The sequence below is a fragment of the Phascolarctos cinereus genome, unplaced genomic scaffold (assembly GCF_003287225.1).
Source record: "Phascolarctos cinereus isolate Bilbo 61053 unplaced genomic scaffold, phaCin_HiC Scaffold_9;HRSCAF=440, whole genome shotgun sequence".
Lineage (NCBI taxonomy): Eukaryota > Metazoa > Chordata > Mammalia > Diprotodontia > Phascolarctidae > Phascolarctos > Phascolarctos cinereus.
The window spans coordinates 149,272,546-149,290,210 of NW_027556402.1; the positions used below are offsets into that span (position 1 = coordinate 149,272,546).

At 35.9% G+C, this 17,665-nt stretch overlaps 1 protein-coding gene across 2 annotated transcripts in view; it reads left to right on the forward strand.

The window, feature by feature from the left end:
• NFXL1 (nuclear transcription factor, X-box binding like 1) overlaps window positions 1-17,665 on the forward strand; it is an 81,831-nt gene that overhangs the window by 29,846 nt on the left and 34,320 nt on the right. For both annotated transcript variants that reach the window (XM_020990542.2, XM_020990540.2), the window contains exons 12-15: window positions 5,441-5,531; window positions 15,074-15,194; window positions 15,745-15,904; window positions 17,128-17,219. In XM_020990542.2, the coding sequence (XP_020846201.1) occupies window positions 5,441-5,531; window positions 15,074-15,194; window positions 15,745-15,904; window positions 17,128-17,219 (464 nt within the window). The remainder of the gene's footprint in view (window positions 1-5,440; window positions 5,532-15,073; window positions 15,195-15,744; window positions 15,905-17,127; window positions 17,220-17,665) is intronic.

Below are 17,665 nucleotides of genomic sequence, written 5' to 3' on the forward strand. Positions count from 1 at the left end.
AGTTACATTGTAATGTTTCCTGTTACTCTCTGCTTCCCTGTCCCTTTGATGCCAAGTCCGGCATGCTTTCCCTCTGCCATGCTGCCTGTCCATTTTCTTAGCGCAGCTGTTCCCAAGCTCTTTGTGAGCAGTTAGCTTTTGATTTCGCTGAAGTTCTGTGTTCATGGTTTTCAGGATGCTGACTTTGCATGTTGTAGAATTACACTTTTGTGAAAGATGAATGTGGGAATGAGGTTTGATACATTTTAGTACCATAAAAATGTTAATTGTAATCATCTGATTCTTTGATAATAATGCTACCACTGGATATGTTAAAGGGTTGAAAATTATATACTTCTTGGGATTATAGACTCTGCTTTGGGATGGATCATAGGCTAAAAGGGTCCACTTGGAAGCCTCTCCATTCAGCAAGCATTCATTCAGCCACCTCCTCTTCCAGCTCTGTCACTCATTCCCTGTGTGGGCTCGGGCTTCAGTTCATCACTTATACCATGAAGGAGTTGTACTACATGGCCGCTGATGAATACCCTTCCAGCTCAAAATCCATGGCCCAAGGGGCATGGCAGTATTCTAGGTACCAGGGATTTAAAGACAAAACAAAGAACCAGTGCATGCCTCCAAGGAACTTATGTTCGTCTGGAGTGAAGTAGCGTTTACAGAAGTGAACATTAGATAATTTGAGGAAGAACAAAGCACTAACAACTTGAAACCAGGAAGGGCTTTGTGAGCTGAGCCTTGAATAAAGCCCAGGTTTCTAAGAGGCAGAAGTAGTGGGGCATGCGTTTCAGGGGACAGTCTGTAGAATGTTGAGTTCAGGGATCCTCTGGAAAGCTTAATGCATTCACTTAAGGGAGTCATTTGGAATGGGTCTGGGAAAGTAAGCCAAAATCAAAATGAAAGTGCTTTAATGCCAAGCAGAAGAATTTCTGTTTTGTCCTAGAGGCATTAGGGAACTTGTTGTTGCTGTTTGTCCTTCGTTCTCAAAGAGGACTGGGACATCAGGGAGATGATGACATGACTTGCAAGTGACTTTGATTTGAGTGAGAGAGGGCTGTGCCACGGCCCCAGTCTCACTTTCTCCTCCAGAGCCATCTGGGTCCAGAGGCCAGATATTCATCTGGATAACTGGAGATGGCCCAGGATGCAGTTGGAGACCCGGGCCTTTTAAGCTAAGTTCTTTTCAGGTTCTCACTTTGAGTGAGGTAATGCCCATTCAACAAATAGGCCTTTTTAAGAAGTGAGTCAATTGATTGATGGCTCCTTTAATTTAAAAAAAAAAATCAAACTGGGAGGGGAAGACACTCAGGGTTGCTGGCCAAAAGAAAAACATTTACTATTTACATTCGCTCTGAGCCAGGCGGGCCCAAAAAATAAGCATTAAGGTGCTTGGCCCCACACCTGTTGTCTAATCTATGAGTTCCTGAGTGAACTGGCTTTAAGGCATGGTCTTTGAGAAAATCTAGCCAGTAAACTCCAAGTTAACTAGGCAGCTTTGGATGTTGGAGGATTTTATATCTGATCCAGGAGGTGGTAGGGAGCCACTGGTGTTAGTTGAGTAGAAGAGGGTCATAGTCAAACTCATACTCTAGGAAGATCACTATGATAGTTGAGTGGGGAAAGAGTTGAGGGCAGGCAGGCCTACCTGCAGGCTTTTGCAATAGACCAGCCAGGTGGTGATGAGGGCCTGCTTGTTTCACAGTGCTGGCAGTGTCAGAGGATAGGAAGGGGTCATATTTAAATGATATTACATAGATAAAATCAACAGGTCTTGGCAACAGATTGGGTATGGAGGTGGTGAGAGTGAAGAGTCAAGGATGATACCTAGACAGTGAGCCTGGGGAGCTGGGAGGATAGTGGTACTTACCCTCAAGAGTAATAGGGAAGTTTTTAAGGAAGGAGGGTTTTTGGGGGAAAATAGTGAATTCACTTTTGGACATGTTGAGTTTAAGATATCTACTGGACAGCTAGTTTGAGGCATTTGTAGATGCAAGCTTGAATGTCAACAGAAAGATTGGGGCTGGATAAAGTAGATTTGAGAATAATCAGCATAGATGATCATTGAATCCACGGTGGCTGATAGTGAAATAATATGGAGGGAGAAGCGGCCCAGGACCAGATTCCTTGGAACACTCATGACCTGGATGAAGATCCAGCAGCAGAGACTGAGAAGGAGTGGTTACATAGGTAGGAGGAGAACCAGAAAAGAGTGGCATCCTGAAAACCTAGTCAGAAGAGAGTATCAAGGAGAAGAGGGTGATAGGCAGGGTCAAAGACTACAGAGAAATCTAGAATGAAGATTGAGAGAAGGCCATTAGAATGGGCAATTAAGAGGTCATTGGTCATTTTGGAGAGAGAAGTTTCAGTGGAATATGAGGTCAGAAGCTAAACTCTAGGGAATTAAGAAGAGAGTGAGTAGAGGAAGTGGAGGCACCTGTTGTAGATTTCTATCTCAAGGAGTTTAGCCATAAAAGGCCAAAGAGATATGGGAAGAAGTTAGCTGGAAATGTAGATCAAGTGAGGAAGGAGGAGCCATGAGCGTGCTTGTAGGCAGTAGGGAAGCAGCCAGTAGACAGGGAGATGATAATAATAATAAATAATAGCACTTAGATAGGGCCTACTGTGTGCCAGGCACTGTGCTAAGGGCTTTACAAATATTGTCTCATTTGATCCCCACAATGACCCTGGGAGGTAGATGTTATTATTCCCATTTTACCATTGAGGAAACTGAGGCAAGCAGGTTAAGTGACTTGCCCAAGGTCACACAGCTAGGAAGTATCTGAGGCCGTATTTGAAGGCTTTTTTTGGGGGGGGTGAGGCAATCAGGGTTAAGTGACTTGCCCAGGGTCACACAGCTAGTAAATGTTAAGTGTCTGAGGCTGGATTTGAACTCAGGTCAAACTTGGGGCTTTTTGACTCCAGGCCCGGTTCTTTCTCCATTGCAGGTGAGGCTGGAAGTTGGAATTGAGACCCCCTTTTGCTCCAGGGTTCAAAGCCCCATGGTGTCTGTTCCCTTCTGAACTTTCTTCTCTCTTGGTGCGCTGCCTAGGACCTGCTGCTTCTCTTTGCCCTAGAATGCTGCCTTCTTCTGCTTACCCTACATTATTGACCCAGAACTGGGTTTTGGCCCCCAGAGCTGCCAGTTGGCTCCTGTTTGTGTCATGTTTCCCCAGTATGGGTCAGGGTGCTCCAGTGTGGGCTTGGAGCCTGCCCTCATGTAGGAGTCTTTGGTGCACAGAAGGCCTCTGGCCAGGCCCAGGCCTCAGTGTCCCGAGACCTCTCTGTTTCTTCAGGTTGACTTGGCTGGAAAAATGATTCACTGTGACTTTTTCTTCTATTTTCCCATCAGGATGTGGTCTGGTACATTTTCTTATCTCTTTGGAGGAGTTTTGAGAGCTGCTTTGTTATGCTTTTTCCTGCTAGTCCCCTATCTAGAACTAGACCTTTGAGACACTGTATGGCAAAGTATTAAACCCAGACTTTCAGAAATAATGAAGCACATTCAATCACATTCCTGTCCCCTAAAAATACTATTATTTGAGAGTAGAAATTGTTTGATTCTTTGTCTTTATATCCCTTGTGCCTAGCAGGTAATTAATGCATGTTGATAGATTAACAGTCATTTTAGTAAGAGCAAAAATGGTTTTTGTATTGGCAATTAAATATTACTTTCAAACTATTTCATTATCTCATTCTTTTATTTCTATTTTAATGTTTTATTATATATGTAGTTATTCAATAGTATATGCATAGAACTTATAATTAAGTAAATATATTTTTATATATGTTGGGGCAACACATAAGCATTTTTTACTGATGAAATAAATTTTGGAAATTACTGTTATAACATGGTGAGTCCCTGAGGATTTTTGGTCAGGAAAGTGGTTGGTCAGACTTCTACATTAGAAACACTATTTTGGTAGCTTTAAGAAGAAAGAATTGGCAAGGGAGAGGGTAGGGTCAGGAAGATGAGTGGCAGATGATGTGGCTATGAACAGTTTCTTAAGAAAATAGTAGCTGTGTGGCTGTGACCTTAGGAGCCTGTATACACATTGCCAGTAGAGCTAGTTTAAGCTTGGGTTATTTTGGGTCATATTGGATCATATGGATTTTAAACTAAACTCGTTTTCTTTCTTTTCCCCCTTTTCACTGCTCTTCCTTTTCAATTTTCGTCATTTCTGAGTGCTCCCCACTTGCCCACTAGTTTATTTGCTATTGTGTTCTTTCCACAGTTCCTGGCAGAGTTCAGTAAACAGTTGCTTAATTGAATAAGCTTATAGTTAACATTTAATGCTTTAAAGAAGCATTAAGTTAACATTTAATTGTTTTTGGAAGCGTCTAAAATTTATTTACATTATCTAACACTTTATGTATTTCTCTACAGTGAAACTGCTTACTTATTGATGCCATGACTTTTAAGTCCCCAAAAATGACTTCTTATCATTGCTTCATCTTCTGCATTAAAAAAAAGAGATTTATAGTTCTCTAGAGTTGGTAGAAGGGAGTTAGCCCTTATTAAAGAAGACCATAGATGGCTAGGACAGTGTTGGGATATTGGCATGGACTTGAAATGACAGTATGCTTGCTGCTTGTGCAGATAAGAATTGGGCAAGTTCCAGACACCTGTGTTTTTTCTAGTTTATGGATCAGGGATATCAAATGTCACTGATTTATTCCTACAAATATTATCCTGGTGTCTTTGGAGTCCCAATTTGAGAAACTATTATAGATTATTTATGGCAACTGCCCTCTATTTTAATCTCATTTAAAAAATCACCCAAACCAGCTTATTGTATGAATTTACCAGTAGCTAAGCTATATTGAGCTACTTTACTCATAATAGTCAAACATATTGTGCTTTTTAATCAGTGAACTGATTTAAATTAAGATGGTGGAGTGGATAGAGTGCTGGGCTGCAAGTCAGGAAGACTCATTCAAATGTGGCCTCAGACTTTTACTTGCTGTGTGACCCTGGGCAAGTCACTTAAAGCTGTATGCTTTAGTGTAAAATGAGCTGAAGAAGGAAATGGCAAACTACTCCACTGTCTTTGCCAAGAAAGCCTTAAATGGGGTTGTGAAGAATTGGACATGACTGAAATGACTGAGCAACAACAAAGAGAATTAACTGAAGGGGAAAATAAAAATGTGGGAAGTTTTTTTTAAAGGTAAGCTTAAAATAAAGGAAAGGAAAGATTTTTAAAATTTCACTTAAGTAGATGAAGTCATTCAGAAAATAAACATTTATTAAACACCAACTATGTGTCAAGCACTGTGCTTAAGTGCTGGAGGTAAGAGCAAAAAAAAAGTTATTTTAAAAATGTTTAGGCTGTAGTTTTTATCATACTACTTCCTGTAGGTTCTTGGTAGAAATTGTAATGGGCCTCAAACTAGGGAGAATAATTCAATGTTACTTAGACTTTGTGTGCTTTTTTTTCCTCCATAGTGTTGCCCAGGAAATTGCCCACCTTGTGATCTACCATGTGCACGAGCTTTAGGATGTAGAAAACATAAGTGTCCCTCCGTCTGCCACAGAGGTAAAATTAAATACAGTAAATTCAGTATGTAAAAGAAATGAAAATTGTTTTGTTTTTCATTTTTATTTAGATTACTATGTCAGAAATGTATTGCATTTATTAATATTAATTTATTAATTGCTAATTAATAAACTGCACATTTTAAAAAAAATTTGTTTATTTGTTTTTAGTTTTCAACAATCACTTCCATAAGCTTTGAGTTTTAAATTTTCTCCTCTTCCCTCCCCAAGACAGTGTGCAATCTGCTATAGGCTGTACATATACATTCCTATTAAACATATTTTCATATTAGTCATGTTGTAAAGAAGAATTAGAACCAGTAGGAGGAACCACAAGAAAGAGGAAACAAAACAAAACAGAAGAAAAAAAAAAAGCAAAAAGTGTGCTTCAATCTGCATTCAAATTCCATAGTTTTACGAAAAATAATTTTATCTAAATTATTTGATGATCATGGCTTGGGCAGCTAGTAGAGATTTTTTTAGCAAATGATAATAATAAATAATAATAATTAATTAAAGTAAAGATACATGATTAGGTCTAATGGAGACTAATGACCTGCCTGCTGCTATCGTGGTGCAAGTGGGTATCATGCTAAAATGCTTAGATTAGTTAACAGTTGTAGAAAATTTGTGTGGCCATTAGATTAGTTAACAGTTGTAGAAAATTTGTGTGGCCACATAGATTCTTGATCATGTGCTTATAATTAAAAATGTACAAGTTTTTTATTTTAGGTCCTTGATGGACTTATTGAAAACATTGGTTATATTTTTTTAAAAACATCTCTTAAATGTAAGATAAAACTAGTATTTATTGGTGTGAAATATTTGCTATTTATGAAACTTTGGGTAATTTCATTTTTAGAATGATGTAAAATGATGTAAAATTGCATTTTCTTCTTTCTACCATTCCTCTAAATTACACACGTGTAATTAAATTAAATACCATGTTCCTCTGTGAAAACCTTATTAAAATAATAAAATAAATGCACTGTGTATAACCTGCCATTGAGCATAGTAATTAAAACATGCTATCTCTTCACAATAGAGTGTTTATTTCTTTTCAAACAGAATTTAGGTCCCTAGGAATAGATACTCTATTCAAAATAAGGGATTAGAAGTTTGATAATGATTCTTTTCTGCCTGGGCCCCAATACATTATAAAACTAGAAAGTTTGTTGGTTAGATAAGTGCTCTTTTATTATGTATGTGAGTGTTACAAAATAGTCTTTCCCTTTAAAAGATTTTGTACCTAAAACTGTATTTTAGGAATGTGCCTTTTTGGTGAAAAACAGCTTCTAAAGGGAAGAATGGTTCTAAAATCTTTGAAGGAAAGCTTTTGTAGAATTTAAATCTGCAAATCTTTCAAATTGAAGACTATTCATATTTGCTTTGAGGGAAGACTTTAGTAATAGTTATAACTTTAGTATTTCTTCTGTGCTTATGAAATGTAAAATTGATTGAGTATACTTAACAAGATCTTTTTTTAAATTTTATTTTAATTTTTTTAAGCTCTTTAAAGAATATGAAATACTCTGTGGAATCTGACTCATTTTACAATATAAATTATCAAAAGATACAAGTTTCTGTTCTGTATACTATTAGATGTTTTAAATATGACCGAGCATGAGAGATGACTTTCACTAACATACTATATGATATGTAATTAAACCTTTTTTCCTTCCCCTTGCCTTTTCTTCCCCTTTCCACTAGATGCCCAGTGTCTATCCTGTGATTGTCAGTTTCTGATTTTGCATAGCTATAATTACTCTTGTTTTTTTATTCTCATTGTAAGAGTGCTGCTGATCTCACCAAGTGCTGCTGTTGAAAGCAATTAATGCTGAGAAAACTGGTAGACTTAACCCTTTCTGAGGATATTTAACTTTAAAATTTTTTTTAATGTTAAGTTTTTATCGAAGTGTTTTGTCATGTATCACCTTCGTTTCCAAGTATTTCTCTCCCTTTCCTAATCAGAATGCCATTTATCCTTTATAATAAAAAATAAATAATAGGCCTAAGCCTAGGTAAATCAAAACTATTGTCAATCAAATTATTTTGATGAAATTAATTTGCTTATTGTTAAGGACAGCTGGTGCAGTGGATAGAGCACTGAGCCTGGAATCAGGAAAATCTGAATTCAAATCCAGCCTCAGATACTTATTAGCTCTGTGACCTTGGGCAGTTAACCTGTTTGCTTTAGTTTCCTTATCTGTAAAATGGGGATAATAATAACACCTACTCCCAGAGTTATTGTGAGGATCAAATGAGATGATAATTGTGAGGCTCTTAGCACAGTGCCTGGCACGTAATAAGTGCCATATGAGTGTTAACTATTATTGTTATTTATTGTTAAAGAGAAGGGAAGAAAAAAAGCAGTCCAGCAAAACTAACAGACGAAGTCTGGCGTTGTATGTGTACACCCTAGTCTCTACCTCTGCAAAGAAAGGGAAGAGGTACATTTGTTCAGGTATTTTCTGGCAACAAGGTGAAAGGCAAGAGGGAACAAGCATTTAAGTGCATGTTGTGTGCCGTAAACTATACTAAAACCTTTGTAAATGTCTCATTTCATCTTCTCAACAACCATTTGAAGTAGGTGCTAAGCTTCGATAATCACAATTACATAGCATTTTATTTCTTTCCATTTACATTGTTATGACTGTATGTACATTTTCTTGGTTCTATTTATTTTATTCTTAATGAGTTAATATAAGACCTTAATTATTTCTATGAAGTTTTCATATTCCTTTCTATTTTCTTTAACTTTTTGATGCTTTTTAGTTTTTAACTGTTTGAGATGTAAGTGCTTATGGAAATAAGGTTTTTAATATCACCACATTTCCAAGTATGTCCTTTCCTCTCTCCTCGAGAGCAGTATAACAAAGAATATAAAAGAGGGAAAAAACAGTTCAACAGAACTAACGGACATATAAGAAAAGAAAAAGAAAAGTCCTCCATCTCCACAAGGAGGGAGGGTGAGGTGACTTCATATCTCTTCTTTGAGGCTGAGTTTGGTCATTATAATTTTACAGCATGCACTTTATTCTTTTTATTTTTTCCGTTATATACTTATTTTTTTCCATTATAAATAAGTATATTCAAATTCCTGCATTAGCCAGTCCTCTCTCTATCTGGAGGTGGATAGCATGTTTGGAATTGTGGTAGGTCATTGTGTTGATTAGAGTTCCTATTTCTTTCAGACTTATTTGTCTTTACATTACTGTTATTGTATAAACATTATCCTGGTTCTGTTTACTTCAATCTATATCAGTTTGTATAGGTCTTCTCCAGGTTCTTCTGAAACCATTCCTTTTGTATTTGATCTCTTTGGGGTATAGACCAACTGTGGTATTACTGGGTTAAGGGGCATAGTTCCAAATTGATTTGCAGAATGGTTGGACTGATTCACAGCTCCACCAACATTGTGTTAGTATACCTGCTTTACCACATCCTCTAGAGCATTTGTCACTTTCCTTTTTGTCAGGTTTGCCAAATGATAGGTGCGAGGTAGAACCTTGGAGTTGCTTTAATTTTCATTTCTCTGATTATTGGTAATTTACATTATTTTTCATATGACTGTTGATAGCTTTGATTTCTTCTTCTGAAAATGGCTTATTTATATTATTTAACTATTTGTCAATTGGGGAATGACTTTTATAAATCTTTCTCATTTCCCTTTATATCTTAGAAATGACACCTTTACCATATAAACTTGCTGCAAATATTTTCCCTCCTTTGGTTTATTGGTGCAAAACCTTTTAAATTTCATGTAATCAAAATTGCCTCTTTTATTTGCTGTGAACCTCTCTCATTTGGCCATGAAGTCATCTGCTGTCCATACCTCTTGATGATAATTACTTCCATTCTCCTGTAATTTGTTCATGATATCACCCTTTATATCTAAATCATATACTCATTTGGAGATTGTCTTGCTAAAATATATGAGATGTTGATCTGTACCTGGTTTCTACCAGAGTACTTTCCAATTTCCCAACATGTTTTATTGAATAGGGAATTCTTGCTCCAGTAGCTGGGATCTTTGGTTTTATTGACTACTATGCTCATTTGCTTTTGTATATTGTATATCTAATCTGTTCGGCTGTTCGACTTTTTCTTACCCAAATTGTCTGGAAGATTACATCTTTGTATAGTTTATTTATGCTATGGTTTATGATCCAGTACTAGTAGACCTTCTTCTTTCCTACTTTTTTCATTAATTTCATTGATACTCTTGTCCATTTGTTCTTCCAAATGAATTTCATTTCATTATTATTTTTAGCCCTAAGTAGTAATCTTTTGATAGCTATGGTCCTGAATAAACAAATTAATTTAGGTAGTATTGTCATTTTTGTTATATCGGCTCAGGCTATCCATCAGCAATTGCTATTTCTCCTGTTGTTTAGATCTGTCTTTATTCGTTTGTCTTTATTTGAGTGTTTTATAATAGTGTTCATATAATTTCTGTGTATATCTTGGCAGGTAGCCTCCCTAGTAGTTTGTCCTGTTTATAATTACTTTAAGTGGAATGTCTCTTTCTTTCTCTTCCTGCTGGACTTGGTATAAAGAAATGCTGATGATTTGTGTGGATTTATTTTATATCCTGTGATTTTGCTGAATTTGCTAATTGTTTCAGTTTGTTCTTTTAGTTTATTCTCTAGAGTTCATAACATTCATTATGTTATCATTATTGCCATGCTTTTTATTTACATTGTTGTAATCATGGTGTATGTTGTTTTCCTGGTTCTGCTTCATTTTACATCAGTTCATGTCTCCATGTTCTATTGTGTTTTCATCATTCATCTTTTTTTTTTTTTAATAGCACAGGAATATTCCATTAAATTCGTGTATCACAATAAGTTTAGCCATTGTCTAATCAATGGGCATCTACTTTCTTTTCAGTACTTTGCTATCACAAAAAAAGTGCTATTATAAATATTTTGGTGCATATGGGACCTTTATTTTTGCACATTCTTTTGTATAGCTTTCCTTGATGTATATACCTGGTAATGGATATCTTTCCCAATTTGCTGGATGTGAGATGAGATGTGAGATCTCAGGGTTTTGTTTTGTTTTTTTTGTTTTGTTTTGCTTTTTTTTTGTTTTGCATTTCTTTGTGATTTGGAGCGGTTTTTCATATGGTTATTTGCTGTTCTTTTGAAAACTCTTTGGGAAATTTTCCTTCTAAACACCTTTTGTTAGCCTAAGTAAATAATTTTACACCTGAAGGGGTGGTTTTTGGCCACATCTCTCCCCTTTTAGTATATGACATTTCACTTTAATGTTGACATTTTTCCTTTAAGGAGCGAAATGTATTGGATTCACAGTTGTCTGGGTCTAGGTTGCTATACATGATCTATGACACCAAAGACAAAATGCTTCAAATTTGCAAGCTTCTCTATATCCTATTAGGCTAAGCAAAATAATTATTCCTTATTTGGTGAAAGAAATTGTACTGGCACATACTAGGACTTGCATATTGTGGACCACATAGCTAAACTGGGTCTTGAATTTATGCATTATGAAGGACTTCATATCATGACTAATATCTGTCAGGTAAAAGTGATAATGCCATTTAGTTTTTTTTCCCCCCTTTTCAATTCTCTAAACCTGGTCTACTAATCATTACAAAGCATTTACTCTTTGTATAAATTAGAGCTTGAATAGAGTGATTGTCTAGGTCAGTGGTCTGGGATGAAGAAAAGGTTATATTTGATAAGTTTCTATTGGCTTTAGATAAGTGCTGAATTTATTTGTTTAATACTGAAATTGGCAAAAGGTGTTGAAATGGCATCTGATTTATAATTGTCTGTACTGAGCTTTTATTAGTAATTTTTTTGTCAGTCTTCAGAAAGGTTAAGATAAAACTATTTGTTCTTGTATGTGAGATCAGAAAATGAAATTAACTGCTATCTGGGTCAGGGAGGCTTGCCTTGAATTGGTATTAATATAACATTTATAATAATCCATCTTTAAAATATCCATCACAAAGTTGGAGTAATTTGCATAACAAATATTGGATTTTCCCCAGGTTGTGGTGTTGTTGGCTTCTCTCTGTTTCTAGCTCAGTCATTAAGATTTGAGTTGATATTTGCTTTAAAGCCAAAGGTGTTATATATATGTTACAAATAGTCTATTCTTTATATTCAGTTGTAGAAATAGAATATGTGAATGGAATTTGTAAAACTTTGTTAATCTGATTATTTCTGGTTTTGGTTTTCTGTTTTTAGAACAACAGTTTTGTAATCATTTCCCCCCTAAGTCATTTATTCAGCATTTAATGCTACCTGGTTGCCCAGGCTGTTTGGGGTTATTTTTCAGTTTCTGTTGGAAACAGTAGGCTGTCCTTAAATATTAACTAGAATGTATGGTAAAGTTCTCTGGCCAACTTTAGGGGTAAAGTGTCAAAATAAAAAATATGCATACTAAACATGGGACTTTTAAAAATTGAAAGCCAGAAGTATGCTAAGCAGACTTTTAAAACTAGACATATAGGAATGTTTCCTATGTAGTAGATTTAAGTAGCTTGGTCGTGTGTAACCTGGGCCTCCTGAGATTTTTTGCTATTATCAAAAATTGAGCTCCATTGCCTAGAATTCTGTGAGATAGAAAAGGGAAGAAAGAGTTGAAAGCTGGGGGATAGAACCATTTAAGAATTCTATGAAAAAAAAATAAGCAAGCAAAAACAGTAGCTTATTTTAAAGAAGGTATGAGACTTAGATGAGAGAATTTTTCCCTTCCTTCCTCCAAGGAAAGCTATGTAATTGTGAATGGTATTTATTTTTTCTTTCAAAAGAATTTGAATATGCTTCTTAAATTGTAGGTCATGAGTGGAAAAAGTTTAAGAAGCGCTGGATAGCATAATCCTGAAGGCTGTCAGCAACTTTAGAAAGTCCACTTGAATCTTTGTCACTGTCAGCTTTGATTGAGTTATTGAATATCTTAGAGACTTTACTGAATTGTTAGGATAGTATGGTAGAGGGTGTGTGTGTGTGTGTGTGTGTGTGTGTGTGTGTGTGTGCGCGCGTGTGCACGCACGTGCGTGTGTGTGTATAAACAATTTAAGGCCAGGTTTGTTGTCCTTGATTCTTCACAACTAGGAATGTCCTTCTGAGATGTACCCAGGAATCTGGGGGAGTTTATTTCAAACTTATCTTCTTTGTTTAATAAAGATTTTCTTCTCTCTTTTGCTACTCAACTTTAATTATCACCCAAATGCTTCTACCATGTTGTGAACCAAGGGAGAGAAAAATGAAACTCGAGTTCATTTTTTTTCTTGAAATATGTATGAGAACTTGTGTTTAGATTTATTAACTCAGGTCTTCCTGATCCAAGACCAGCTCTGTATCCATTGAGCCACCTAGCTGCCCCAGTTATGATTGAATTTATTAACTCAAGATTTCTACATTATATGCAGAAGGAAAATGCAAAGTTTAGTCAGTCATTCAATAAGCATTTATTAAATGTCTGCTATGTACCAGGCACTGTTCTAAGCAAAAAGAAAAGCAAAAGGTAGCCCTTGCCCTTGAACTCATAGTCTAATGGGTAGTAAACATGTAAACAGTTATGTACATATAAACTACAAACAGGATAAAAATCACTTAGATGGCTGAATGGAAGCTGGACTGGTATGGGGAGAGACTTTTGGCAGGCAGACCCATCTGCAGGTTAATATAGTAGCTCAAGAATTGACAGGCCTTGGCAACAGATTACATACGGCAGTAAGATAGTGAGTAGTCAGGGATGCCTTTTTGAACCTGTTTTTGAGCCTGTGTGGCTGGGAAGGTCTCCCTCTATAATAGGGAGATATGGAAGAGGAAAAGATTTTGGGGGGAGGGAGGAAGATAATGTGATTACTTTTGGATATGTTGAGTTTAAGACATCTCCTAGACATCCAGTTTGAGATGTCTGATAAGCAGTTGAAGATATGAGAGTAGAGGTCAGTAGAGAATTAGGGAAAGATAAGATTTGAGAATCATCAGCATACAGTGGTAGTTGAATCCATGAGAGCTGATGAGCTCACCAAGTGAAGTAACATAGAGGGAGAAGGCTCAGAACAGAGTCCTGTGAAGCAGTCATGCTTAGGAGATGTCACTTGGATCTTCATCCAGCAAGAGAGATTGAGAAGGAATGATCAGATAGATAGGAGTACTGTCAGAGAGTGGTGTACCAAAAACATAGAGAGAGGAGAGGACTTTAAGGAGAAGAGAATGAATAACAGTGTCAGAGGCCTGCAGAGAGTTAAAGAAGCATGAGGACTGAGAACAGACCATTAGATTTGGCAGTTAAAAGAGTATTGGTCACTTTGGAGAGAGCAGTTTTAGTTGAATGAGTTCTGGGGCTTGATTGTAGAGAATGGGAGGAGAAAATGTGGAGATACCTATTGCAGATGGCTTTCTCAAGGAGTTTTGCTACAGAAAAAAGGAGAGTGATATTTCATTGTGGGGATGGTTGGATCAAGTTAGAGTTTTTTGAGCACGGAGCAGTTACAGGCATATTTTGTAGGAAGCAGCCAGATAGGGTGTGATTGAAGAAAAGTCCGTGTGAAGATGATAGGAAAGACCTGATTCCTGCCATCATGTAGCTAGGTCTATTGGTTTTCATAAGTCACAGATATTAGAGAATTATTCATACTTGTTGGTATGACCAGATTTTTTTTCTTAGTTGGGGAAAATGGTAATAATGTGATGGTTTTGCATTTGAGTAAAATTGTGTTCCTGAGATAGGTCAAGAAGAAAGGTGTTTAAAAAAAGAAAAGAAAAAGAAAGCATAGTTGTAAGAATGCATCACTGCTTTAAGCTCATTATTTTAATAAGGATCTTTAATATGGGAAGAAATGAGATAATTAAAAAAAAAGTTTTAGTGATGCTTTTTGTGTTCACATAATAGTCATTTCAAACCCTCTCTTGTGACAAAAGCATTTACACAAAAATTTCTGATAAAGTGACATCTAATAAGGGATATGTTTTTCTGTCCTTATAGTTTTCCATCTCTGTGTCATCGTTATCGATTCTTCTGGACTGTTTTTTAAATGACTCAGTTTACCTTTCTGTCATCTTTTTCATTTACATTTTGAAAATCATTATGTGTATAATTCTCTTGATTTTAGTATTTTACTGTGCATCAGTTTGGACAAATATTTCCAAGTTCTCTAATCTCATGTCCTTTTTTGCTGCACTGTGATATTCTATATTTATATTTCATACTTTTAGCCATTTCCTAGTTGGTGGATGCCTACTTTGCTTAAAGTTCTTTGCCACCACAAAGATTACTTCTGTGAATGGTTAGTATACATTTAACCATTGTTTCTGTTTTAACTTTCATGGGTATGTGTGAAATAATGAGATCACTGGGTCAAAGGGTATGAACAGTTTGGGTCACTTTTTTTGAATAATTCCAATTAATATCCAGAGTGGTTGGATTAATTTACAACTAAGCCTGCAATGCGTTAGTATGTCTGTCTTCTTATGTCCTCTCTAACTTTGATTCTTTTTGTCATCCTTGCCCAAGATAGAATTTTTTTCTTTAAAATGTTTATGAACTTTTTTTTAGGTAGCTGTTACCCCTGTCCTGAAACTGTAGATGTGGAGTGCCAGTGTGGTAATACGAAGGTGACTGTTCCTTGTGGCAGAGAACGCACTACCAAACCACCCAGGTGCAAAGAGCTGTGTAGGTTAGTGTGAAGCCATACAGAATTTTAGTTTTTCATAGTATTTGATTTTCTCATCTTAAAATTTGACTTACTGCAGTGTTAAAATGTGGATAGAACATTTGTACATGGATGTAATAAACACATAAATTAATTTTCATTTGAAGACTAAAAGTTATGCCAAGCCTATCATTAACTTAAACAGAAAAGTGCTTGTGGTTCATTGATCTTGAATCTTGGACTCATCTTGTAACCTGAGCTTCTGAATTTTTGCTTGTGCTTGTGAATGTTTGCCTTGTGCAATATTTGCCTTGTGCTCAAGTATTGCATCTCTGAGACAATTAAGTTGTAGAGAAGGTACTGACCTGCTTAGGAAAATTCTTTTCTCGTGATTTCCCTATGCCATTGAAATCACAAAGAATAATATCATAGTCCTTTAACTTCTGAATTTTGCCCCTGTAAAGATTACAACACCTTTGCATATTTTTTTTTGTAATTTCAATTGTAATAGAATTGTCTGAATAAGTTTAAAAAAAAACTCCCACAAACATTTGTTGATACTTTTCTGATTTAGCCAGCCTTCAACTTGCCATCATCCAAATCGAGAGAAACATCGGTGTCATTTTGGCCCTTGTCCTCCATGTCATCAGCCTTGCCAGAAAATTCTGGGAAAATGTCGTCATTTGTGTCCTGTGCCATGCCATGACCAAGCACTAGTAAAGCAAACTGGCACGGTAGGAAATGTTTTAAAGAGCTAGTTATTTGTATTTTTTAGCTAAACAAGTCACTTGTATGTATTTGATCCCTCTTTGGAAAATATTTAGAAATCACTATTTAGTATACTTTTGCCTTGAAGTACTGTATTGATTTTAATTTCTCTTTTACTCCTCTAATCTTTGTACTTAAAAATTTGGAGCCCCCAAAACTCCTAGATATTAAAATAGTATTGTACAAGGGAAGGAGCATTGTATTTTGAGGCAGAATATAAGAGTTCAGGTTTTGCCACTTACTGTGTGTATGAGTTTGGACAAATCATTTTACCTGAGTCTGTTTTTTTTTAAGTTATAAAATGAAGATATTTGACTAAATGATCTTTTTAGTCAAGCCTCAAATCCTTTGCTCCTTTGAATCTTCCTTAGACCGATTTTTCTCACCATTTCTCAAAGAATAGTGTGTTGTCTAAAGTTATACAAGTCATTAGAAAAGTCAGTAGGAATCCATATCTAGACCACACAGCATTTCTGATCTCCCTTTTTGCATAAAATTAGAATTGAATTCTATTTATATTGGGAGAGTGGGAGTTGTAAATAATTTACTAAATAATTCAAACCTTTCCATCAGAAATTTTTTCATAATATCAGTTTGGGCAAAGGATTACTGGGTAGCAGTTTGCAGCTCCAACTTATTGGCTTAAATTGTGTATTCATGAATATTGGTCAAGCAGCTGCTCTTAACAGTAGCTCAATTGCAGTTGTTCATAATTCATTGCAGCAGCAGCAACTGAAGGGAGATGAGAGAGAGATAGAAGTAACAAAGAATGAGAGAGCAAAGCTATGGTAGAAAAGTAAAAGATTTTCCTTTCCTTAGCCAGTAGTTAGTCTCTGGCTGTAATTTTGATTCTTTTTTTTGTCCTGGAAAAGATAAACTCGCATTCTAATGGATCAAAAAAAAAATCCGCAAGTAACTTTTTTGATCAATAAGCATAGTGAATCTTCAAAAGGTAGTATTTTAGGAGATTATGGAAATTAAACATCTTTTTGATTGAAAAACATAATGTTAAGAATAAAAATACAGGATTAGGCAAAATACTTGGGAAAAAACAGTGAAGAAACAAATATTTCTTTTCATTCTTCTTGGAAATTTTTTACTTAATTATGTGTCTTGCTGTGTTTGTCATGGACATAGAGGTTAAGCACATATATGATAATGTGAATTTAATCTAGTCCTATGTTTTCAGCATCAGCCTGCAGGTCCCTGGGAACAGATTTCTGAATCAGTATATATTCGGACTGCTTTGCCCTGTCCTCCCTGTCAAGTTCCTATTCCAACGTGAGTATAAAAATACCTTGGAATCTGTATCTTGCAGAATGAAAAAGAAAGTAGAATTAAAAGCCATTCAAAGTTTGTAGTGTTATCTGTTCAGATTGAGAACAGATCTGCCCTCATCATGTGGCAGGTGAAAGATGCAATGACTGAGAAAACAAAGGTTTGAGTTTCTGAGCATTTCAGTTTATAAAGCAATGCATCTCAGTTGCCTAAAAAATTAGTTCCAGGCTCCTAATACAGGGGGAGACAGACTTTTATATGTTAAAAACAATCAAATAAGGCCAGCTAATTTAAAGGAAATGTTAGGTAGTCTGATTTGTATTTGGATGAAAAATTAGGGACTTTTCACATTGGGAGGGAGAGAGTGAACTGGTACAATTTCCTGAAGTCGGGAAAAGAGGTGTCCCTATCCTCTCACATGTCTGTGAAAAATCAAAGAAATGTGGAAA